This window comes from Mus musculus, chromosome 5 (genome assembly GCF_000001635.26).
Source record: "Mus musculus strain C57BL/6J chromosome 5, GRCm38.p6 C57BL/6J".
NCBI classification, from domain to species: domain Eukaryota; kingdom Metazoa; phylum Chordata; class Mammalia; order Rodentia; family Muridae; genus Mus; species Mus musculus.
Genome location: NC_000071.6, coordinates 66,663,285 through 66,688,898, shown reverse-complemented (window position 1 = coordinate 66,688,898; position 25,614 = coordinate 66,663,285). Strand labels below are relative to the sequence as shown.

The following is a 25,614-nucleotide window of genomic DNA, read 5'->3' as shown; positions in this document are numbered from 1 at the left end:
CAGTCCTTTAGAACCAGGAGACCCTGTCTCAAGACATAACAAGGGTGAGATGGCTCAGTGGATAGTGTTTTGCCACTCAAGCATCAGGGTACAATTCAGACCCCTCAGAACCTACATGTCTTAAGTAGGGTTTCTATCACTGTGACAGAACAAGTTACCAAATGTAACTAGAAGAAAAGGGTTTGTCTTACCCTTGTAGTCTATTATCTCAAGAAGGCAGGGTAGGAACCCTCAGGCAGGGACTGATACAGAAGCCATGGAAGAGTGCTGCTTACTGGCTGGCTCAGACTACTATTTATACATTCCAGGACCATCAGCCCAGGGGGTTACACCCATCAGTTAAGCTGGGCCTTCCCACATCTATCATCAATCAAGAACATATACCGCAGGCTTGTCCACAGGCCTGTCTGGTTAGGGAATTTTCCCAAATAGAAATGGGGCGAAATCTCCTCCTTCACAGATGACTCAGGCTTGACAGTTTGACATTAAACCAGCCAGCATACCACACAAAGTCAGACTCAGTAGCACATGCCTGCAATCCCAGCATGTCTATAGCAAAATGAGGTAAAGACGGGCGATTCCCAGATGCTGGGGGGTCAGCTGCCCTCACGTAGCAGCAACGAGCACAAGGCTCCAAGTGCAAAACATGGGCCAACACCTGAGGCTGACCTCTTTATGATGCCATGAAAATGGCACTGTGTTCCTGTCAAGGTATTAGTCAGGAAAACATTAGACAAACCCAACTTGGGACTGGGGAGACCACTCAGCGGGTGAAGCTCTCTGGTACGATGAACCACAAAAACAAAAACAAAAAACCCAGGCACCATGGTGAGAATCTGTAAACTCGGCTCTCCTGCAGGGAGATGGAGTGGAGACAGGACAGCTGGAGGCTCCCACGTGCAGCCCAGCCACGGTCACCAGAGACTGCCTCCACCATGGTGGAAGAGAACAGACTCCAGAAGAACTGTCCTCTGGTTGCCACGTGTTCACTGTGCCATCTGTGTTCCTGCACCCCTTCTACCCCCACTAAATCTTAAGGGGAAAGAAAAAATCTTTAGTTGAGGGACAACTTGCAAACTGCCCACTCGTTTTAGTCCTGGCTCTAGACGATCCAGTCCATCAAACTGAGAAGAAAGGCTGGAGCAATGGCCACTGTCCGAAAGAGCCCAACGTTCCATGTGATTCTGACCTGAAAGAGGTCATTCAGTGAACAAGGAAATCTCCAGCTAACGGTGTTGCCAGGACTGATTGTAATATGAAACCAACATAAAACATCAATGATATAGAACACTGGGTGTGCACTTTATGGAAACTGTTCATAAATTGCCTATTCATATCCCCCCTCTCCCTCTCTCCCTCCCTCCCCCCCCCCCCTCTCTCTCTCTGGACACAAGTAGCCCAGGCCAACCTGAAACTTGTGTCAATCCTCCTGCTTCAGCCCCCTAGTGCTAGAATTACAAGCTTGAGTCACAACACCCAGCCTACACCGAACTTTCAAACAATTAGTTTCTACAGGTATGTAGAGACATGTCAGTGTACAGAAATAAAGTCTGGATTAAACACTAAACCAATACTATTGTATGGGAATCTTCTTACCTGCATTAGATGGAAGACATTTGTCTGTGGGAGGGGTTGGGGTGGGGAAAGAGAAAATAAAAACCAGCTGATACTCTCACCAGCAAAGTTTTATTCTTCCTCTTAAGGACTAGACAAACCACATCCAGGGCCGTAACTTACAGACAGAAACCAAAGAGACCGTAGAGAGCAAGGTACGAGACACACAGGAGGGAAAGTGCTCAGCCTGGTGTGGCTGTGACAGAGCCCCCTGGTGGCCTGGGTGGGGTGGAGGGGATGGGGCTGTAGAACGCAAGAAGACAGCTGTGGTTCTAAGTGCTAAAGCTGCAAACCAAGGGCGGGCCGCGCGCACCTGCCCAGGGAAGGGGGGATCGGCTGGTTCTCTCTCCCCAGACTTAAGCTGCTTTGCAGAGAGCCACGGCAGAGAAGCGGACCTCCCCCTGCTCGCGCTCAGTGAATTCTCTGCAGACCTTGGCAGCATCCTGAAAAGGAGAGGTGGTATTAATACCCGAATAGAACCTGTACAGAGAGAGAAACTCCAAAGGGAAATATTTCCGCTTTACCCTCACTGGCTTTAATAGAGGACGGAGGCAAGGGAAAAACCTGCCTCTGAGACCTACACCTCAGGCTCCATTTTAACCTGGACTCCCTCTCTACAAAGACTCCATGTTTCTTTGCCAAGTGCCTGGGTTGGTATACCTTGGTTCACCAGTGCTATGAGGTGACCAGATCTTTGATGTTCCAAGGCTGTGTCCTTTATAAAGAAGGTCTCAATGTACACTGGCCAAGAACCATGGTTTTACCACTGAATTCACAGCAACCTTGGGCATTAATCTGTCTGTCTTGGAGAGGGCGGCAAGGAGTCTCATTTCCTGCATCACATTAAAGGGACTCAAAGGAAGGCAGAACTCATTCAGAGAATCACCCAGCCCAGGAGTCAGTAAACCGCAGCCTAGGAGCCAAACCCAGCCTTCTTGCCAGTATGGTGAACAAACCTTTGGCAGACACAGGTAGACATGTTCATTTAGGGACTGTCTAGCAGAGCTTAGGGCTACAGAAGCAGCACTGGACACTTGCCAGAGCCACACACCACACAAAGCCTGAATACTTACCTGGCTTCTCACAAAAAAAAAAAAAAAAAAAAAAAAAAAAAAAACCTTTGCTGACCCCTACTGTGTGCATGCCAAGCACTCCTACTGTGTGCACACCAAGCACTACGGCTAGCTGTTGTTGCTACTGCAAGTAAAGTCATACTTCAATGTCTTACATTTTATCCTAAAAAATATCCTTTGTAACAGCAAGGTGATTCCACTCTAAAGATTCAGTTTTGGGTTAAAAGGGCCTACAACAGCAGAACTGAGTTTGCAGTCGTCATTTTTCTAAGCAGGATAAACACATGGTCCTCATGAATCTTAAACATTTAACTCCTGGGGCTGGGGAGATGGCTCAGCGGTTAAGAGCACTGGCTGCTCTCCCAGAGGTCCTGAGTTCAAATCCCAGCAACCACATGGTGGCTCACAACCATCTGTAATGGGATCTGGTGCCCTCTTCTGGGGTGTCTGAAGACTACAACAGTGTACTCACATTTATAAGATAAATAAATCTTTAAAAACATTTTTAAAAAAATTTAATTCTTTTAACAAATGTTTTATGCGTATAGGTCTTTTGCCACATGCCTGTCTAGGCACCACTTGTATCCTGATGTTTGTGGAGGCAAGAAAAGGGCATTGGGTCCCCTGGAAATGGAGTTATACATGATTATGCGCCATGGCGTGGTACCTGCTGGGAATCAAACCCAGAGCCTCCGCAAGGGCATCGGCTAGGCCCCTTATTTTAGTTGTGAGTATGTCTGTGTGTGGGTTTGTGCGTGTCTATGGGTGCCCTGGAGCTGGAATTACAGGTAGCTGTGAGCTGTCTGAATGTGGGTCCTGAGAACTGAACTTGGGACCTCCGCATAGGCAGTACACACTCTTAATAGTTGAGCCATCTCTCTAGCCAAGTGATTCTGAGTCCTCTGCTCTCTAATACCAGTAATGTTAACATGGAAAAAAAAACCCAAAACATGATTTACCTAGCCAAAATTTGAAATACACACCCACCAAGGCTGACCCATACCCAGAAGCCTTGAAGGATTAGGGAAGGTGGAAAGAGCTGATATTCCACTCTTTAGTGAAGGCATAACCTGACAAGGAGACAATGGCCATCTTAATCCCACACTAAAGCCATGCAATGGCTTTTGAGCCAATCCTAACTAAAGACAGCACACAAAACAGATTAGTCAGGGCTTTTTTTGTTGTTGTTTTTGAAGGATCCCGTTTAAAACCACCTGTTATAAAAATGAGGCAGACAGAATGGCTGAAGCAATCCTTAAGCCCTAAACAATGCTATTACCCTACACAACTGATGCCAGTGTTCCTGAATGTCAGCACAGCACACAAAAGCAACTGAAAGAAGGGTGTCCGCAGTGGAGAGAGAGGCACTCCAGGGATTACCTGCAGCAGAGAGTCCTCTGAGCTGGCGCCATGGTTCACTGGAAAGGGCATTCGCCCATCTAGAACAAAGAAGCCGGCGTGTCAGCCTTCCTGTGCATTTGCAGAATGTGGTAGCCACCCAACCCCAAAAGGATTTTTAGATTCGTCCAAACGCTGCTACCGTTTCCAACAAGGGGAGCTTGATCTCAAAGCGACAGGATGCAATGAGATACAAGCACTCCTGGACGGTCACTGACAAGACAGCTGAGGAGATCACACAGACCCAACCCAGCTTCCCTAAGAGGAGGAATTAATTGTACCCCCGTGCCCCCGTTTTGGAGAAGAGAACTGTGCAAAAGTCAGGCAGTCTCTAGGGAACAGTAAAGACTACTCTGTCTTCCAACCGCCTTTTAGTGACTGCCGATTTTTTTTTCCCATCTCCTTTGCCCTTGGGAACCTTTACGTCTGAGGTGATGCAGCTGCAAGCCTTTCTCCATGAAAAGAAAATGGATGAATTTCCTAAGATGGATATTCTTCTTTAGTGCTCCAAAGAGAAGTGATGCTCAACAGATCTAAACTCAGTTTACAACGTGGGCATGGTGATGCACACCTGTAATTCCAGCATTTAGATGGCAGAGGCAGGCTGAGAGCTGTGAATTCGAGGCCAGCCTGGTCTAACTAATAAGGTACAGGACATTCAGAGCTAGGCAGAGACCCCCATCTCAAACAAACACAAAAATCTTAAATTCACTTTACAGAAACAATATTCGGGTACTGATCCTTGGGTGACATGTGTCTTAGGGGACACTAAGGAGTCAGGTGAGGGGTGCCATGAACCCCTCCCTACAACTGACGCCAATCTGTCACTGGCTTGTCACTGAAGCCATTGAGCACTTCAGTGGCCTGAGGAAGACCAACTAGGTTCGACAGAGAGCCGGCCCAAGGTTCTCAGTGGAATTCACATTTCTGGCTTGATTTATGAAGCCGGAAATCACTGCATGCCTACTGTCAGAAAGTCACATAGCAATGCCGTAAGAGAGATGAAGTATGAACGAATAATACATGAAATCACACTGGATCCCAAAGCTCGTACATACCGAGCTCGTACAGATGGCCGTCCACGTTGTTGAACAGAATAAAATGGAAATTCACTTTGTCATCTACCTGAAGAGAGCCAAGAAGAAAAGGAATTCATGAGATAGCAGATACACTTATTACAAATACATTCTCCGGCTAAAAAGATGGCTCAGCAGGTTAAAGAACACTCATTAGTCTTGCATAGGACCTGGGTTCAGATCCCAGTACTGGGTGGTGGCTCACAATCACCTTCACTCTAGTGCCAGGGGATTTTCTGCCCTCTTCTGGTCCCAAGAGGCACCAGGCTCACATGTGGTGCAGATACGCACATACATATACATACATGCAGGAAGAAAAAAAAAACACCCATAGGACAGAAAATAAAAATAAATCTTTTAAAAAATAAATTCTCATACTCTCCAAGAGGAATATGCTCCAAACAGCTTGCATTTAAACCCCCTAAGGCAGAAATGCTGGGATGCCTGGGCCGCCTCTACAGGCCTATGTACTGTATGCTTTTTAACAGGAAGGAGGTCAGGCTAAGGGAAGGGTCTTGCTCATCAAGTCCAGAAAGCAGAAGAAAGTGTGATAACACAGTCCCTGGCTTCTAAGTTAAAATTTGCATTTGACTTTAGACTTTAAAGTCTAAATGGTTCTCAACCTCCCTGATGCTTGTGACTCTTGAATAAACTTCCTCACATGGTGCAGATCCCCAATCATAAAATTATTTTGTTGCTACTCTGTAACTGTCATTCTATTCTGTTATAATTCATAAATATTGGATATTCGACCCTCCCAAAGGTCATTCAAACCCCCAAGAGGTCGTGACCCACAGGGAGAGAGCCACTGCTTTTGAAGGTTCACCCTATGGCTTGCATCCTTTTTAGTGCTGGAGTTGAAACCACAGGCTCCAAGCTAAACATAGGATAAGCCACTGACTTAAGTCTAATTGCCAAGTTGATTCCTGAAACTATTTGAGGGGAACAGATCAAGTCTGGATGCTTTAGAAGGAGAAGTTTCTGTTGTCAGCTGGCACGGCACTGCTGTCAAGATTCCTGTAAATATCTCACAGGAAACAGGGAGCAACCGGCTCAGGTCTGTGTGTGCATTTGTATTTACCCGACACTGGCCCTCCTGGGCCACGGAGTCATGGGCCGCCTGGATGGCCTGCAGAAGAGAGGAAGCCATTAGCACACACAGCCGTCCAGAGTCATTTAAAAGTGTTGCCCCAGAAGCATTTTCTATTACCTCGTTCTTCTCGAAACACTTGGCTCTATCTTCGGGGGACAGCTTCTCCGTTTCAGACAGAAACTGTTTCAGGACGGATCCATCCTCTTTGAAAAATGAAAACGTACGCATCAGCAGAGATTAAACGGTGTGAGAGCGGGCGCACGTGGACTGCCCACTCGGGCCTTTGCACAGCTGGTCCCACCTCAATCTATGCACGGTCTCCAGGGACACTGGATGTGTTGTCCCTTTTTGCAGGCTAGCTTCCCAACGGCTCCCTGCTGCTGAAATCAGGCTGGTCTACTCCTCAGCGTACATGGGGGTCCTTGACACCCCAATTCTTGTCCTACTCACTTCTCAAATCTCAGCACTTCCTTTCAGCATTTACATAGTTAAGTCACGTACTTGTGGGAGCTTATCTAGTCCCTAACCGGCCTATGTATAGCCTACTGTGTCTGTGGCTGACTCTGTACCACTTCCTAACTTAATGCAACTTTATTATTTCTTTTTTAAGAGACAGGATTTCTGTGCATAGCCGTGGCTATCCTGGAACTTGCTTTGTAGATCAGGCTGGCTTTGAACTCAAGAGATCTGACTGCCTCTGCCTCCTGAGTGTGGGGATTAAGGGCATGCCCCCACCACCTACCCAGCACAACATCCACTACATATATGGTGCCACAATAACATTCTAATCTAGTAACAGTTCCCAAATCCAGGTTTTTACTTCAGAGTGGCAAAGGAGCACTGAATGCCATTAGCATAACAGTCTTAAGACGGAAATAGGAAAGCCTGGGCTGCCTAGCCAGCTGCCTTTGGGCTAGACACTGCCCCTGCTCAGGAGTGGTTAAGTGTGGGGAGGCAGGAGAGCAGCTATCATAAAAATAACAGATGACCTCTGTGTGAACTGTCAGCTCTAGATGTAACGAACTCAGTTACTGGGCATTGTTTCAAAATCTGGAAGGCTGAGGGTGAGCTCCATTGGACTTGATCCTTGTCACTGAGAAAGAAAGAAAACCAAAACCGGGAACCAATGGGGATCCTCGTAACTCCGTGAGGAGGACAAAACGGAATTAACTTTTGAACCGTGGCTACACTGTGGTTCTAACCTTTCACCACCCTGATCCCAGGACCACGAGGTTTCACAGAAGGAAAGGGCCAAAACAGCTTTCTAATGCAGCTTTGCCACATCCACACTTGAAAAAAAACTAAGAGACCTAGGAATGCTTACAGACAAGCACTGTAATTTAAAAAGTACACAAGGGTACTTTCTAAGTATGAACATCTAAGTGAAAGTAATTTTGAATATACATATATGTGTGGTGTATAGTGTGTACAGAGTGAGAGAGTGTGTTTGTGTGTGTGTGTGTGCATGAGCAAGCAAGTGGGTGTATGTGTATGATCAACACCAGGGCCTCATACTGTTAAGATACTCTACAAGTGAGCTAGATGTTCCTTGGACACAAGTCCCTCCGTGGCCTCCCCTAGGCTCCAGTGATCCTGTCTCAGTGTCCTGAGTAGCTGGGACTGTATTTGACCTGCAGGAGTAACAAGGCTGAGGATATTCAATTTGTAGCCATTTGCAGCCACTCAAAATCAGAAGACAAGTTACTATTACTTCTTTCTACAAATAAAGTTTTCATGGGACCCCATGGGCTTCCAGCATAGCTATGGCCAGGTTTCAGCTACAGAGTCAGAGCCCACATAGCTCTCCAAGCCTGAAAGGTTTATAGTCTGGCTTCGGGAGAAACTGCTGATCCTTGGCCTGAATCGCACATAACTGCTATGTGACTGTAACCTTCCTTGCTGGCTCTTGTGCCTTTCACAGACGTAAGGGCTCAGACCTCGCTCTCCTACATCCCGTTCAGGTTCCACTGGCGGGAGGATGAGGCCCTCCACCTGCTTTTGCTCTCAGTGGCTCCCTTTAATAGGGTTTCAGGCTGCTGCTGCTACACCTTTGTGTGTCAGCAGCTGGCAGCTCTTCTGGTCCTTCTGTCAATTATGAGAGACAGAAGCGCTGTAGACAGGATCCCTACTTTCTGGATATCACCATTAATTCCTTAGAATTTTGAGCATATATATGTATATATGTATGTATATGTGTGTGTGTATACACATGAATAAAAAAAAATATATATATATATACACACACACACACACACGAATTAATGAATGAATCTTTACATCAGCTGGCCCTCCAGTATTCCTTTCACTTAAACCCCATAAAGCTGTGAGAAAAAAAAAAAAAGAAAAAAAAGAGGGCCAATACTTCTTAAGAGAATTAGTTTCCCTCAAAACAAATAGCAACACACCCTTCATGGTACTATATCTGGGTTCATTAACAGGCTTCAAACTACTTTAAAGATGGATGTGGAGGCACACACCTCTAAGTCCCAGTAGGAAGCTGAGGCAAGAGGATTGCCTTGAGTTCAAGGCCAGCCAGGCCAGCCAAAATTAGAGCCACAGAGTGAGGGCCTGTCCTGACCCACCTGAGTGTATGTGTTTATACATTGCTGAAATAAATGGTCCCTGTAAAACCCCATGTTTCTTTGAACCCCACGCCTCAAGTTTAAATAGCAGGTGACTTAGATGGTGAGTGGACCCCCCAAGCCTCTATCAAGCAGAAGGAGAGGACCCCACAAAGCTCTACTCTAACCCCCCATTGGCATGCCGTGGCATGTACCCACAATAATAATTAAAAAAAATAACAGATGACCAAATGATTAAGCCACAAGTACCAAATTCCAGCTTGTCTTGGTTGTTGGCCACTGCGTGGATCAACCCGATGGTACCACAGGAGTTTCCGATGGTCTGCTTCATGAAGTAAACTTTAGGGCTAACTTCCTGTCCCTTCAGTTCCTCAATTTGCTTTTTCCTGAAGTTTTCATGCTGTGAATGGGAGAAATTATTTGTTTTGGGTTTTTTTCCATCTCAAAACGAACATTTAAAGTAAGCAGATGGTGGTCCAGCCAGTTCTAAAGAGATAAACAGCGGGATGTGTGACCATGAGTAAGCGCCATGGTTCTAGATGCTGTTGAATGCCCAGAGTCTTCCTCCCACACCCAAGCAGGCCGTGGGGCTCCACCCCGATGCTGCAGTGCAGGCAGGCACTGCCTTGGATGCTGCCCAAGGCTGTCTAGACACCACGGCAACCTTTAGCTGGAGGCGGGGTGTCGTGAAATCTGCAAACAGAGCTGTACTCAGGGCTTTCTCCCTTCAGTGAGAAGAATGACTGCATTTCAGAGGCTTCTAATCAAGCTTTGATCAATACCCAGTGTTAGCACCAGCTGGTATCTGTTCCGCTATTCTTCACCGGTTCCATTTGTGTGCAAGTCAATGCCTTTCAACAAGGTTTAACTGTTTGGAAGGGGCAAGCAGATCCAAGAACTTCCCTTCCTGGTTTGTTTTAGAAAAGTAAAACCAACTGGTACAAGGATTGGACTATGGTTTAAAACTAACAAGCAAACAAAAACCTAAACTTTCATTTTGCAGAAGACAGGGTACTAGTTTATCCTTGCCAGCAATACAGGGGATGTTCTAACCGGAAGGCAGATTAGCAATTATCTGGGGAGGCTGCTCTATGAACGAGAGATTTCCTCCGAGCATTAAATCTTTTATCTTTCTTTTAGAGTCAATTAAGTGTTCAGCGACTCCAGAGACTGTCCATTCCTCTCACTGCTGAGTTTGGAAGACCTGAGAAGTCAGGAGTTGCCAATCAAAAGCAGGTGCTGCTGCCCTAGAAATGCCCACTGCCCACGGCCAGCAAAACTCACACAGCACATCAGCCAGCTGGGTTCCGATTCTAGGAGCCCGCCGTGTTTAGTGTACTTGGGAATGCGAGTGTGCATTTTCTCTGTGGCTATAGGAGAGGAAGACAACTGTCCTGGGAGATGAACTGAAGCTCGACTGTTCTTGCTTCCCACTTACTGTTCAGGGTTCTCGCCCCTCTTCCTGCTAATCAATCAGCTATCGTTGTAAAATAGACCACCACCCAGCTCATGCCTAAGCTCATGCCTGGATCTCATCACCACCAAAGTGATTTAAGATGTTCACTTCGGAGCTCCCGACATAACCCTAGTGAGGATGAGATGCCTGCTAAACTAGCTTGCTTGCGGACAGACTATAAGCTTCATTTCTCATCAAAAAGAATTCTTCAGTGTTTTACCCATTACATATGCAGAATAAGTACTCTATAGATGGGGCAGATTAGACGGCAGCTAAAGGACAAAACAGTAGCCCAACCAAACTGGAATGTCCTCTTAAAAAATCCACTGGAGCCTGCAAAATGAGACCAGTTCCAAGGGAGCGGGCTCACCACTGCCTCCCAGAGGCCTTGCCTGAGCTCTGCTCAAAACCTCCAAGTCATCATGGTTCCTCTGGAGAGCAGCTCCAGAAACCTCTACGGCAGGACGAGAGCCGACTTTGGTTCAGTCAAGGAAGCCAATCTGACACGGAGTGGTAGCAATGAAAGCTCCGACTGGAAAACGCGTCGCCGACATCATCCAAACTCCATGTTTGAACTCATCAGAGACCATCTGCTAGGAGCAGGGCCTAGAACTTCCCATACAGCTTAGTTCCGGTCAGGTCAAGGATGCCTCTAGAACACCTGCCCTCAGGACGGTATTTAATTAGCCTCATCCCATCTGGCAGAGACGCAAATGCCTCCAAGTTTTACCAATGTCATCCCCTCTTAAATCATTAGGAAGCTAAGAGCCCACAGGAGGGAGACGATGCAGTGATTTACTGGGGCTCCACACACGGCGAGACAACGCATAACCCCCAGTTTTGTCTTTCTCTATGGCTCAGCCTGAATCATTTGCATCCCTGCCCAGTGGAAGATGGAAGACTGTTTCAGAAAATGAAGAAGTGTCTCTATGACTGTGTCACAGGAGCCCTACTTCATCCAGCCACAAGGTCAGAGAGGTGGAGACCGCGGCTCTGTGCACCAGTGATTCAGCTTTCTAAAAGGAACGTTCAACAGTGTGCCTGCTGGGAGGGGTGGGGGAGGGGAATGGAGAATCCACCAGAGAGGCAGATGGAGGTGGCAAATGAAGAGACAGCTCTTTTGACTTAAGCAAGCCAGGCCCTCATCAGTTTACAGTCAGGTGAGAGAGCAACAGAACCAAACCAGGGACCTGACCCACTCACGGCCCTTAAAAGGAAAAAAAAAAAAAAACAAACCGGCCATCCGCAAGTGGGAGCAAGGCTCATAAGTAAACAAACAAACAAAATAAACAAGTTGGAGATCTTTCTTTGGATAACTGAAAAAAAGACTTAGACGCAATGGGCTCCTTCTCTTCCAAATTGAGGCAATAATGGACATCACAATAGAGCCCCGATGAAAATGCAAGCACCTCCCACCCTAAGAAGTGGGATCCTTATCAGGGACCCTACAGGAAAAGGGGACAGCGTGAGGTAGGAACTCATTCCACAACACTGCGTATCCACTGAGACCCGCCCATCACAGACCTCTCCCTACCTGGGCCGTGAGGGGAAACAGGAGCAGCAGGGCGCAGGCAGGGGATGGCACTGAGCCCAGAGTCTCCTCCTCCAGCCCTAGCACGTCGGCGAAGCGCCACTGGCCGGCGACCCCCAGCTTGGCCAACACCTGCAAGAAAAAGACAGGGCAGCCAGACCGAAAAAGCCAGACAAATAATGGGCACCTGCTAGGGGGCGGGGCCAGCACGAGCATCCCTCGTGCGGCCCTCCCACTCCCCAACCCCCCACCAAACACACACACACGGGTCCCCACCCGAGTCTGGGAGGAGCCTCCGCGCCGTCCCACCCTGCGTGCCGCGCAGTGACACAGCACAAAGCTCAGCCCACACGTGGCTCGCGCGAAGCCCTCGGACTAGAGTCCGCGGGCCGTCGCCACGCCCTCGAGAGCTGCTCCCCGCGCTCGTTGCTGTCCGGGTCCATCCTCCGCCACCTCCCCGTGATCGATCTCTCAGTCACTCCCAAACCCCTAGATAACTCAGGGCAGAGACGACACCCAGCTGGGCGCCCCAGCCCAGCCACCTCCATTGCACAGGGCGCGGCCGGCTGGGCGTCTCCAACGATGCTCTTGGAGGATAGGGACAGAGACTGCGCGCCGCGCCACTCACTTTGTTCAGCATCTGAAAGCCAAAAGCAAAGAGGAAAATGATAATAAAACTAAATGATTCAGCTACCGAGCTGTAGCTAAGGGTCAGCCTTATTTCTCCCGAAGCGACCCAGCAGCTATGCTTACCTCGGGGTTAATCTCCATCGGCTTCAGCTGCATCTTCGCGGATGGCACCTGCAGACACAAACCCGAGGAGCCGAAAAAACAGCCGGTGGAGCCGCCCAGGCTGCTGTTATAAAGCGCCGGCCTCGCTCACTGGGAAAGCCTGAGCAGGGGAGACGGGAGCAGAAACAAGCAGAGGAGGAAGGCCAAGAGGGCTCGAACTCCCCCATGCACCGCACAGAATGGTACAAGCCAAGCCCCCAAACCTTGCAGTCTCACTCGCCGGTGAGCTAATCTGGTGGTTGTGGAGATGGGTTTTGTTGGTGGGTGTTCCTTGAGCGCATGAAGCAGCCTATTTGAGGGAGCTTTCAATTTGGAGCGAAATTTCTGGAAACCCTCCTCTGTCGTCTCAATCACTCCAAAGCTCGAGGGTCTCTGAAACATTGAGAGAGAGAGAAAAAAAAGCACAAAATCAACAGGTATATGTAGTGTTTAATATGAATATAAATATTTGTCGGTCTTCCTCCCTCCCCCCCCCCGCCCATCTCGGAACAGTTTGTACTTAACCTTAGACAATCTGTCCTCCATGTTAAATTCAACCTGTGTCCAGGCTCGGTTTTTAATGGACTGCCTAGAATAAAACATCTGATACGGAGTGCATTAGTGAAGCTGATGTAATGTGACTCCAGGGGAAGAACCGGTGGGTCGCTGGGAAGCAGTACATGCGAGACACATAGAATACGGGCGCCGGAGGACTTTAGAAACAGACCAAAGAAAAGATAGATGATTTGAGACTAGAGGCTTAAAGGAAAAAGCATTTAAAAAAAAAATAGGGGAAACCTTTTTTCAAAGAACAGGGGTTTGGGATAATAAGATTTTGGTCCACAATACTTTGGGCGCAGAAGAAAGGGAATAGCAACGGAGGAGAGCCCGCGGTTCTCCAGGGATGGGGGCGGGGGTGTTCTTTCTAACAGGCACATTTCAAAGGATGGAAGGCAAACGCTTGTGCTGAAGGCGGAGTAGAAGGAGGGGCCAGATCTGTATCAATTGTCAGGGATGCTAAATCACAGAATGAGGTAGCTAAGGATGCAGGCAGGTTGGGTATTTTAAAAAATATGCTCAGAACAAATGGTGAAAAACAGACATGCTTTTTGCTAGCCCGAGGTAAGCAAGGCATAGGATGGAGGGAACCAACCTTGTTTTAACAGCACTGCCTCTCCAGCTGGATCCTTTACCAGGCCATCTTATTTCACCCTGAGAGGGTCCAATATTGTATTTGTGAAATTTTATACATCAGGATCCAGGGTTCAGAGATGTTCATTTGCTTGGTGCTACAGCTGGAAAATGAGGCAGGAAGACAAAACCTGGTAAATGAGGCTGGAAGGGTCCATTTTCTGTTTTAGACTCAGCAATGTGCTACTTCAATTTTCTTCCCAGTTTCACCATCAGGGAAAAAAAAATGACCTTCACTTACCAAGTGTGAGAGGCAAGAAGGCATTAGTAAGATTCTGAGTGAATTTTATACTATGTAAATTACATCTCAATGCAGTTAATAAAAAAAAAAAATACAAGACAGACGGACACATAACCCAGTACACCTGGGTAGACTGTGTGCATGTCTGTCTTTTGGCAGAGACATACTACATTTCCAGTTTTCTTCATTTATCCATTCATCACAAATACTGCACAAGCAAGCATTTACTCCCACTGGTCACTGAGCTTGGGAACTGGGTGATTCCAGAAATGAATATTGAAACTTCTTTCCTGCAGCTCTTATAGTGTGGAAGGAACACCTAACTCAGCGGAGGGAATTAGAAAGACATGAAAGGAAGTTGCGTTTAAGCTAAGGCTGATGGACAGGCAGAAGTCAGCAGTGGATGGGTATTGCCAGAAGAGCTAGGAAGGGCAGTATGAAGTCATGACCAGAAGTCTTTGTGGAAGGTACTTAGTTATTCATTCAACAAACAAGTGTGTGTGTGTATAGATATATATATACACATATATAAACACATATGCACATATATATACTTATATACATATATATGCACATATATATGTGAATGTATGTGTATATATGTATGTGTGTATGTATATATATATATATATATACACATATATATAACCATATGCTAGGAACTATGGATCATTAAATTAAACAACTCTCTACTTACAAAGAGAGAAGACACAGATCTTGTCCTGATCTTTCAAACGTGGGAGATGAGTGAACGGAAATGCTCAGATTGTGGGCAAGAAGCTTCATACAGACCTTAGCCAGATTCTAGGGCGTATAACTTGCAGGAAAGAAGGAGGAGGAGCAGGAGGAGGAGGAGGAGGAGGAGGAGGAGGAAGAAGAAGAAGAAGAAGAAGAAGAAGAAGAAGAAGAAGAAAAGAAGAAAAGAAGAAAAGAAGAAAAGAAGAAAAGAAGAAAAGAAGAAAAGAAGAAAAGAAGAAAAGGAGAAGGAGAAGGAGAAGGAGAAGGAGAAGGAGAAGGAGAAGGAGAAGGAGAAGGAGAAGAAGAAGAAGAAGAAGAAGAAGAAGAAGAAGAAGAAGAAGAAGAAAATAGGACGATGCACGTAGAATGGGCTTTGCCAGCTGGGGCTTAGCTTCTCTTTTGGCAGTAAAGCTGGCTGGACAGGCGGGATTTGCTGTCTGAGGTGGCGGTTGGTTATGGTTGGTTTTACAGTTCTGTACTGTGATGTTAGCGCTGAGTTACTGAATGCGCCTGCGACCAAGTCCCAGCAATCTAAACGCCAGGATTATTTAAAGGTACAAGCTTAAAATAAAGAGATGAGGTGGGTAGGGGGTGTAGTGATGGGTACACAGTTTGGTGAGACATGTCAGCATACATACCAGGGATGTGTACGGAGCTCTACATGTCAATTACATGCACGTCCATTACAGTGCAATTGGTCAGTGGAGTAATTCTTTTTCCCTGGTAATTCTACAGTTACAACATTGTGAATTTGGAAAAATGACAACTGAAAAAAAATTACAACATTTTGATAACTATTTAAAATTAAATATACAAGATGAACATGGTAATGCTAACACTTAAGAGGCTGAATCAAAAGAATCATAAATGTAGAGTTATCCTGGGCTACCTAGCAAGTTCAAGGCCAGCCTGGGAAACTTAGCAAGGTCCTGTTGCATACCCATGGCACAAGTTGATTAAATTTAGCACACAAAAATCATAAGGAAAAACTTTAAATCAATTAAACATGAATTATTGAGTGTAGTACCCGACTTTTTGAGTAGTATGTGAGAAAAAGAGTGAAAACTAAAGAATGTTTTGGAGACAGGTCTTACTGTGTTGCTTTGCTTGGCCTGGAATACACTATGTAGACCAATCTGGCCTTGAACTTGCCTAGATGCACTGCCTCTGCCTTCCAAGTGTGGGATTAAAGATAGGGTGGCACCGTGCCCAGCTTCAAATATTTTAGGCATCATAATTTGAATGTAAAGTTAATGGAATCGCTGTCTCTAGCAGAAGCAAGAAGTTCAATTTAATTTTAATCATCGTGAGTTCTCAGCTCAGCGCCTTCAGTAGGTTTCCAAGTCCCTGGAAATAAATAAATAAATAAATGCTGTGACTGATTGGTGATGTCTGCTGTGTTAACTAGTTTCACGTCAGTTTGACTCAAGCTAGGCTAATCAGAGGAGGGAGGTCTGGTTGTAGGCAAGCCTGCAGGGCATTTTTCTTAATTAGTGGTTGATGGGGGAGAGCCCAGCCCAGTGTAGATGGTACCACTCCTGGGTTGGAGGTCCTGGATTCTATAAGAAAGAAGGCTGAATAAGCCAGGACAAGCAAGCCAGAAAGCAGCACCTCTGCAGCAGCTCCTGCCTCCAGTTCTTGCCTTGCTTGAATTCTTGAGTTCCTGCCTTGCTGGGGTTCCTATCCTGACTTCCTTCTAAGCCAAATACACCCTTTCCTCCCCAGGTTGCTTTGGTCGTGGTGTTTTATCACAGTAACGGTAACCATAACTTCCAAATGTTTGCTATCTTTAAATTAATATAATATTCATGATCTATTTGATAAGAGAAGAAAAGTACACGGATTAGAATATAACTGCATTATAGGGGTTTGTACCTGACAGATAATAAACATCCAATAAAAACTTTCCAGCTAAAAACTATAAAGGCTGCCCTTCATGGGGGACCTTGAAGGGGACTGGAATGTTTTCCGCTCTTTCGAGAACCAGCGTTCAGTTCCCAGCATCCACATCCAGGGGCTCACAACCACCTATAGCTCCAGGGGATCCGATGCTCTCTTCCGGCCTCCACAGGCACACACGCTCACGCACTCGGCACACACCATACCATAAACATACCAACAAATAACACTTTAAAAAAGAGAGACCCTAAGATCCTGCAGAAAGCAAAAGGCCAAAATAATGTGCAGAATGGTTCACAACCTAGTCTATGATGGGGAAAAACAAAGAAGTTTGGTCTTGTTTTATGAAGGGAAGGAATTAAATGATTTCTTAAATGATTTCTATGCCAGTGTATTTAAAGAAGAGCGTAATCTTTAGGTTGATTATGAGGCCAGATGCAATGGTGATGTCAATAGGTGTATTTTCTTCTCCAATAACTGTATCAATCTCTGGCAGTGTGTTGAGGCATGGCGGATATATAATATCCATTCATGTGAGAGCACAGTGGCAATTTCTCGTGGGGTTTCACCTTTGTGCATGCTACAACACGGTCTAATACTAAAATAGTTTATTGCACAGGCTGTCACTTAAGTGTCTGTGATTATTCTCCTCTTCCCATTAGCCTGCCAGTGATGTTTTCTGGCTCTTGTAGATAGTTCCTATCCATGGAGTTATGCACTAAGTAAACTTAGTGTCCAGCTTCTCTTACCTGGCCTGTTTCTGAGTTCTGTTGGTTGGTATGCCCCAGAAGTCATTTTTTTGTTCTTTTTTAATTGCTGAGTAGTGTTCCCTTCTGCAGATGCATCCTATCTTTCTCCATTCACTGTCTGGTGGACGTTTGCTTTGCTGCCGAGTTTGGCCCGCCATGTCTCACGTGACTTTGCACATTTCTGTAGAAATCATTGTATGGGAGATTATTTTTATTTCTCACTCACTTCTAGAAGGGAAAATGGTAGACTGGAGAGTGTTTAACCTTTTCAATGTTTGATGCATTTTAAAGCGGTATTATTAGGAGCCTTTCGGGATACTGTAAGCTGGATTTGGTATTGCGTGCCTATAGTACGAGTACTTAGGATGCTGAAGCAAGAGGATCGCATGGTCAAGGCTAGCCTGAGCTGCATGGGGAAACCCAAAATGGTTTTCCACGTGGCCATACACATCTCCACCTATTGTTGTCAGTCTCCCACAATCTTTATAGCAGGTATGGAATGAAACCTCCGTCGTTCCATGACAGTTCCCTGGGGACTAAGAGACAATGCTGTTCATTAGTTGTTTATGAATCTTTGCTGAAATCTGTGTCCACTTTTTACATGAGTTTTTGGTTTTTTTTGTTTGTTTGTTGATTTGGGGGGGCGGGGGTTGGGAGGTTGTTTTGGTTTGATTTTTGCTTTTTTGGGACAAGACTTCTCTGTGTAGCCCTGGCTGTCCTGGAACTCGCTCTGCAGTCCAGGCTGGCCTCAAACTCACAGAGATCGTCCTGTCTCTGCCTCCTGAGTGCTAGGATCAAAGGTGTGCATCACCACCATCTGGCTTTTAAGTGAGTTTTGAAAAGATCTTATTATTGCTTTGTAAGGGCTCTTTCTGTATTCTGGATACTGTTTATGTCAGACCCAAAACTTGCAATTACTTTTCTTCTGACCTGTGAATTTATTTCAACTATCTATGCACTAATTTTTAAGATTTCCCTTTGATGAAGTCCATATTCATTTAAAGATCATCAAAGAAATCTTTGCCTAATCCAAGATGACTGGGATTTCCCTCAAGAAATTTTCAATTTTACATTTTGGTCTTTGATGCATTTTATGTTAATTTTTGTTGACCAAGTGAAGCAAGCAAGGGTTTGTTTTCTTTTTTGCATGTGTGTTTTCAGTTGTCCCAGACTATTGAAAGATACCTTACCTAGTTAGTTACCTTGGCAACTCAGTTCAGAATCAGGATAAGGCCTGGGGTGTAGCTGCCCAGCTTTTGAGTGAAGCCCTAAGTTTGATCCCTAGCACACAGGGTGGGAGCAGGGATATTTTGACTACAAATTCAACCATTTACTCTGGACTGTTAATTCTGCCCTACTGAGTTATCAGTCTATCTTGACCTCAGAGTGTTACAGGAAGTTTTCAAACCAGTGTTTTTAAATACATGAACTTTTTTAACCTGCTTGGGCTAGTCTAAGTCCTTCGCTATGCCTTTGCCATGTGCCTTTGCCAGCCCCCACCCAATGTGAGTTAAACCAAGTCCTCACACATGCTAGGCAAATGCTCTTCTGTTGGCCAATATTCCCAGCCTTCTTTTTACTTGTTATCTTGAGACAGGTTACAAAGTTGTCTGAACTGGCCTTGAACTCCTCCTGTAGTCCGGGCAGGCCTTGAACTTGTAATGCTCCTGCCTCAGCTTCTTACTTAGCTAGGATTCCAGGCCTGTGCCACTGAGTCTAGATTTGTTTTACATTTTCATATTGATTTAAAAATCATTTATTACTTGCCACCATAAAACCTTTTGGGTTTTATTGGTAGGGATTAAACTGAATCAGAGTATTAATTTGGAGGAAATTCCTCAAGCAGGAAACTCTAAATTAAACTCCAAAACAAGACACAGGTGTGAAGGGAGGAGGACTTGGGAGGAAGGAGGGCTCTGAGGAGTAGGAGAGGGATGAGGGGAATGAGAGAGGGCAATAGGGAGGGGATGTGAAAATGACCAAAATTCATGATATTCCTAGGTAAGTAGGAAATTAGGGGCAGGTGATATTCTATTGTGATTTTAGTTTTCATTTCCCCAATGATTAGTGAAGTTGTGCATTTTTTTTCACATTTTGGCAATTTGTGTATTCTTTTGAGAAATGCTGATTTAGATCTATTGCCTGTCATTTAGACTGTTTGCTACAAAGGCATGTAAGTCCTTCTGTGTTCTAGGTCATAGTCTGCATCAGATGAACAGCGTGAGAATGCTTTCTCCAAACATACTCGGAAGACATGGGAACCAAATCAGTGTGACACTAGCAAACTCAATGACAACAGAGATAAGACAAATAAATGCAAAGACACAGAGCGGTCAAGCTGATTTTTGACAAAGCTCTGGCTTGGGTGAACTTCCCCAGAGGCCTATGTGTTAAGGGCTAAGTTCCTAGCCCCTCGTGATATAGGGAGGTAGGAGAAACTAAGAAATGGAGCCCATTGGGAGATTTTCCAGTTGCTAGGGAACGTCACTGATATAAATTTTTGAATCCTGGCCTTTTCCTATTTCATCCTTTTGTACCTGAAATGACCTTCAACAGCACACATCCTGCCATAGTGTATCGTGCTGCCACGACTCAAGGAATAGGACCAAAAGGTCATGGACAGATGCCTCTAAAATAAACCTCTACTTAAAAACAAAACAAAACAACCTGCTTTATCTCAGGTATGTCTTACAGGAACAGAAAGCTGACTAACATGGACACTAGAATGCTTTGTGGAAAGGCCCGTCTCATCAGTAAACGATGCTGGGGAAACTGGATGTCCACATGCAGACTGTGTGTAAAATCAACTCTAAGTATATTATAGACCAAAGTGATGAGCCACAACTGTGGTGCTCCTGGGCAGAGATGCAGCGTGATGCTTCCGTGGGTTTGGAAATCGATGGTCTAATGCCTCTCTCTCACTTGGTTCTCTTCCATCAGGGGTGATTTAGCTCTTCCTTGCTTGGCGCGGACTGTGTTTCTCAGTTCTGTGGAGAGCAATGTTCTTATTTTAACAGGGGTTACGTGAAATCTGTAGCTCCTTCAGGTGGTGTGGATATCTTAGCAATGCTGATTTATCTGGTCCCACGTGTGGTATGGTATTTCTTTATGTCCTGTCAAGTACTTTCATTCCATTTTCTCTTTGGTTAAATTTATTTCCAGGTGGGTATCTCTCTATCTCTGTGTCCGTCTGTCTGCCTGCCTATCTGTCTCTCTCTCAAATAGCATTGCTTTTTTATTTTCATGGCTTTTTTAAAATTTTTATTTTATTTATTTAGCTATTGGCATATTGCTATGCTACTGATTTTTTTATGTTGATTTTGCGACCTGTCTCTTTGATGAATTCACCATGGTCTTCTCAAGTACTAAATGATTTCCCTCCGGCTGGAGAGATGGCTCAGCGGTTAAGAGCACTGACCTGCTCATCTGAAGGCCTTCTTACTGACCAGGCTTCCCAGAAGTATGTGGAATAAAAGCAGCGTAAGTCGGCATCCTTGTTGTGGTCGATAACCTAGAGATGAAGCCTCCTGTTCCCTCCCCATTCAGGATGATGCTAACTGTGCTTGTTATATCTGGCCTTTTATCAAGAAGAGAATTGAATTTCATCGAGGACCCTTTCTGTTGGAATAATCAGGTGGTTCTGTGATTCATTTTACTGGGGGTGTGTTCTGGCCTGCTTCTATGTCAACTTGATACGAGCTGAAGTCATCTGAAAGGAGAGAAGCTCACTTTTAAAAACTGCCTCCCTACGACCCAGCTGTTGGTCATTTCTTAATTACCAGTTGGTGGGAGAGGGCCCAGCCTTTGGTGGTAGTGCCATCCTTGAGCCAGTGGCCCTAGGTTCTATAAGAAAGCAGGCTGAGCAAGCATGAGAAGCAAGTCATCCAAGGCCTCTGCATCAGCTTCTGCCTCCAGATTCTTGCCCTGTTTGCATCACTGTCCTGACTGCCTTCAGTGATGGACTAAGGATGTGGAAGCATCAGCCGAATAAACCCTTTCCTCCCCAACTTGTTTTGGTCATGGTGTTTTATCACAGTAATAGTAACCCTGGCTAGGACAGCTAATGGATCACATGTCTTGGTTGACTATGTTAAGCCATCCTTCCCTCCCTGGGATGGATGGATCCCATGGGATTGCAGTGGACAATATTTCTAAGACTCTGTTGACTTTTTCTTGTTAGTATTTGTTGGAGAGTTTTGCATCTGTGTTCATTAGGAATTCTGGCCTGTAGCTATCTTTTAGTCAAGACAGTGCTAGCCTGGAGCCAGAGAAATGGCTCAGTGGTTAAAAGTAGCTGTGCTATTCTTACACAGACAATCTGAGTTTAGTACCCAGCGCCAACATCAGGTGGCTCACAGCCACCTGTAACTCTAGCTCCAAGGGGATCCAATGCCTCTGACTCTCTAGACCATATGTATAAAATTAAAAAAAAAATAAAAATAAATCTTAATAAGAAGGTAATGCTGGCTTCATAAAATTAGTTTGGGAACATTTTTTTTCTCCTCCTCCTCCTCCTCGTCCTCCTCCTCCTCATCATCATCCTCTTCCTCCTCCCCCTCCTCCTTATCATCTTCCTCATCCCCTCCTCCTTCTCCTATCACCACCTTTTATTTTAGGCAGGGTCTTACTGCATAGCCTTGGCTGGCCTGGAGCTTACTGTATAGGCCAGGCTAGCCTCAGACACACAGGATCTGCCTGCCTGTCTCACACGTGCTGGGATCAAAGGTGTGCATCACCGTGCCCATTGTCATTGTTTTTTTAACCAAATGAAGAATGTGTATACATTTTGAAAATATTTGGTAGAATTCATCAGTAAAGCTGCTGTTGGTTAGGTGATGAAGGGTTGGTCTTTTGGGTTATTCTATCAAAAGGTCATGGAACCTCTGGGAAGTGGCCCCAAGGTAGGCCCTTGAATAATTAGGGATATATCATTTTTCATGGGGCCCTGCTTTTTTATTTTAAACTTATCCACTTTACACCCCACTCACTTCCCCACTCCCAGTCAACCCCTCCCACAATTCTTCCCCCATCCCCCTCCCCTTCTCCTCTGAGCAAGTGGAGGCCCTCCTGGGTATCCCCCCAACACACACACACCAACCCTGGTACATCAAGTTTCTTCAGGGCTAGGCACGTTCTCTCCCACTGAGGCCAGACAAGGCAGCCCAGCTAGAAGAGCACACCCCACCTTCAGGCAACAGCTTTTGGATAGCCCCCACTCCAGTTTTTCGGGGCCCGCATGAAAACCATAGGACCCCTTGGATAGGACTCATGAGAGAACAGAACAGAGACTCGCTTTTCCCCTCTTGCCCCTCACCCCCTGCTCCAGGTTGGGGATGCTGCCAATCGCTTCTGCCCACACCTGCTTCTGTAGTTGCTGTGTCATGAGCTGGTGCAGCAGAAGGGCAAACCCTCAGCCTACGGCCGCACTCTGCCATTTCAGAGATTGAGCTTTCAGAAGCGAGAGCTAAGTGAACCTCTCCTTTGTAAGTAGCCCATGTCAGGCACTTTACTGCCATGTCACAGGCATGACTGACAGCAGACAGCATGTAGTTCTGGGTTTACTTAATAGAGGGACATTTTTTGTTGTTTGTTTGTTTTTGTTTTTGTTTTTGGAGACAGGGTTTCTCTGTTTAGCCCTGGCTGTCCTGGAACTCACTTTGTAGACCAGGCTGGCCTCGAACTCAGAAATCCCCCTGCCTCTGCCTCCCAAGTGCTGGGATTAAAGGCGTGTGCCACCACACCCGACAGGGGACATTTTTTTTTAATCCATTGTTTGTTCAATCTTGTTTAATCCTAGTTGGTCTGCCTCTCCTAGTTTTCTGTTTCTTCAAGATTCTGTTGTGGCTGGATGCACGCCTTTAACCCCAGCACTTGGGGGGGGGGGGTAGGGAGGTGGGGCAGAGGCAGCGGATCTCTGTGAGTTCAAGGCCAGTCTGGTTCTTATAGTGTGTTCCAAAACAGCCAGAGCTACGTAGACTATCTCAAAAGGAAGGAAAGGAAAGGAAGGGGGTGGGGGAGAAAAGAAAAATAGATTGGAGCCAGGTGTGGTGGCACATGCCTTTAATCCTAGCACTCAGGAGGCAGAGGCAGGCAGATTTCTGAGTTCGAGGCCAGCCTGGTCTACAAAGTGAGTTCCAGGACAGCCAGGGCTACAGAGAGAAACCCTGTCTCGAAACCCCCCTCCCCCCCCAAAAAAAAGAAAGATAGATTGGTTAGATTGGTTCAAACTAGATTATGGCAAACATATTGTGTCCAAAGAACTTGTCAATTTCTTCTAGGTTATCAAATTTCATTTAATAATCACTTAATGATCCTTTATGTTTCTGTGATGTCAGTTGCTTCCATTTTCATCTCTGATTTTACTTGTGGTCTTTGTTTCCTTTGTGTCTTAAAAAGCTGACTTGTTTTTTGTTTATCTTTTGGGGGCTTTTGTTTTTGGTTACTGTTTCATTTATTTTTACTCCTATATAATTACATCCTTCTGATTTTGGATCTGATTTTTTTTCTTATTTTTTCCTGTCCTTCATATGCCAGCTGGTTATTACTTGAGCCCATGCACGGCTCACGCGGCAGAGGCGTCGGTGGCTCTATTGTCACAGCATGGCTCCTGCTGCCTTCTGTAGGCACTGATGTGTTATGGTTCTCTTTGAGGGTATTTTGTGGCTTATTTTTCTTCACTAACCTGTTGGTGGTCTAGGTGCACATCGTATGCTTGGCATACGTTCCTGTGGTTTCTCACGCTTTCTTTGTTGCATTGTGGTTGCAAAGGACATTCGGCATAATCTCACGTCTGACCACCACGCCGTGCGGAGACCTGTTCAGCGGTCTCTTCTATGATCTAGCTGGAGGGATGCAGTGAGCACTGATGAGAAGAACATGTCTGTGGCATCGGCTGGGCGGAATGTTCTGTGGAGATCTATTGGGCCCATTCGGTCTAGGACACAGTTTAATGAAACACTGTTGTTTGTTGGTTTTCTGCCGGGGGGGGGGGGATACGGGGTGGGGGGCTGTCCATTGCTGAATGGAGTTATGCTATCCCACATTATCATCTGCTACTGTAACTCTCCTCTGTTGATCAGTGCTCGCCTGTGTATTCCTGTGCTCTGTTACTGGGTGCTTCTACATTGCTGATTGATTCCCTTATTGTTGAATAATGGCTTTCCATGGGCCTTTCTCTACTCTCAAATTAAAGAGTGGTTTTTGGGTGTGGTGTCCGGGTGGGCATTTCACACACGCACGCCTCTTCTCCAACTCCAGACCCGCTTAGCTTTGAACTCCCTGTTCTTCCTTTTAAAAAATCTTTTCCTTTCTTTTCAAACACCTACTTCTTCGTGATGGTCGGTGTTAGCTGTCAACTTGGCAGAATCTAGAATCTTGGAGAAGATGACGCCTGGTCATGCTTACGAGGGGCTATCATGGTTGTCTTAATTGATGTGGGAAACCATATAGCTTGGCTCGCCCAGGGGATCCTGGACTGCATAAGATGGAGACAAGCAGCTGAACAGCAGTGGGCATTCGTTTCTCTCTGCTTCCCCACTGTTGGTGCAGTGTAACCAGTTGCTTCAAGCCCCTTGACGTCCTCATGTGACGCGTTGTACCTTGAGCTATGAGACAGAATGAATCTTCCTCCGTTAAGTTGCTTCGCCAGGCTGTTCTGTCCTGACAGGAGGAAACAGAAGCTAAGGACAGCTTCCGCTGTGGTGTTTACTTCATTTTTAGTACAAGGATCTTCATTGATTTAAAGTTTCTTCTATCTCCCTGTGTGTGACAGTGATAGGAAATAGAATTGTTTCTTGACGTTTTCTTGAAGTTTATTGAGATTCTTTAAAACAGCTACTTTAAATTCTCCATCTGAGGGGGCTGGAGAGATAGTTCAAAAGTGTAAGAACACTAACTGTTCTTCCAGAGGTCCCAAGTTCAATTCCCAGCGCCTACATGGTGGCTCACAACCGTCTATAACTGTAGCCTTATGGGATCTGATGCTCTCTTCTGGTGTGTGGTTGTGCATGAAAACAAACCACCCATAAAATAAATCTTAAAAAAAAATTCTGTCTGAGATTTCAAGTATGTGTTCCTTAGTGACCAGTTTCAAATGTCCATTAGATGAAGTCATAATTTCTTTAAAGTTTTCTGTGTTTTCTGGCATTCAATGACATCTGCGTGTTGGAGAGTTGATATTTATTTCTCTTCTTTGTCACCTGA

The 25,614-nt window shown here is 45.7% G+C and overlaps 1 protein-coding gene and 1 long non-coding RNA gene across 2 annotated transcripts in view; one reads left to right on the top strand and one right to left on the bottom strand.

Moving 5' to 3' along the window:
* Positions 1-1,664: 1,664 nt before the first annotated feature.
* Positions 1,665-12,778, bottom strand: Uchl1 (ubiquitin carboxy-terminal hydrolase L1). The gene is made up of 9 exons (NM_011670.2): positions 12,577-12,778; positions 12,452-12,463; positions 11,827-11,955; positions 9,086-9,236; positions 6,372-6,457; positions 6,243-6,290; positions 5,144-5,210; positions 4,068-4,126; positions 1,665-2,057 (listed from the first exon to the last, which is right to left on the bottom strand). The coding sequence occupies exons 1-9, from the start codon at positions 12,607-12,609 to the stop codon at positions 1,971-1,973; spliced, it is 672 nt and encodes a 223-aa protein (NP_035800.2). The 5' UTR covers positions 12,610-12,778; the 3' UTR covers positions 1,665-1,970.
* Positions 12,402-25,614, top strand: part of Uchl1os (ubiquitin carboxy-terminal hydrolase L1, opposite strand) — a 50,003-nt gene continuing 36,790 nt past the window's right edge. Inside the window, exon 1 of the long non-coding RNA NR_102714.1 lies at positions 12,402-12,837. This is a non-coding gene — a long non-coding RNA (ubiquitin carboxy-terminal hydrolase L1, opposite strand). The remainder of the gene's footprint in view (positions 12,838-25,614) is intronic.

Excerpts from the sequence above, each read along its gene's own strand:
- Uchl1 (NM_011670.2), bottom strand. The coding sequence starts at position 12,609 with ATGCAGCTGAAGCCGATGGAGATTAACCCCGAG. Across the intron at positions 6,291-6,371 it reads AGTGTTTCGAGAAGAACGAG|GCCATCCAGGCGGCCCATGA; the intron begins GTAATAGAAAAT and ends TCTCTTCTGCAG. Across the intron at positions 5,211-6,242 it reads CCCAGGAGGGCCAGTGTCGG|GTAGATGACAAAGTGAATTT; the intron begins GTAAATACAAAT and ends GGCTCTCTTCAG.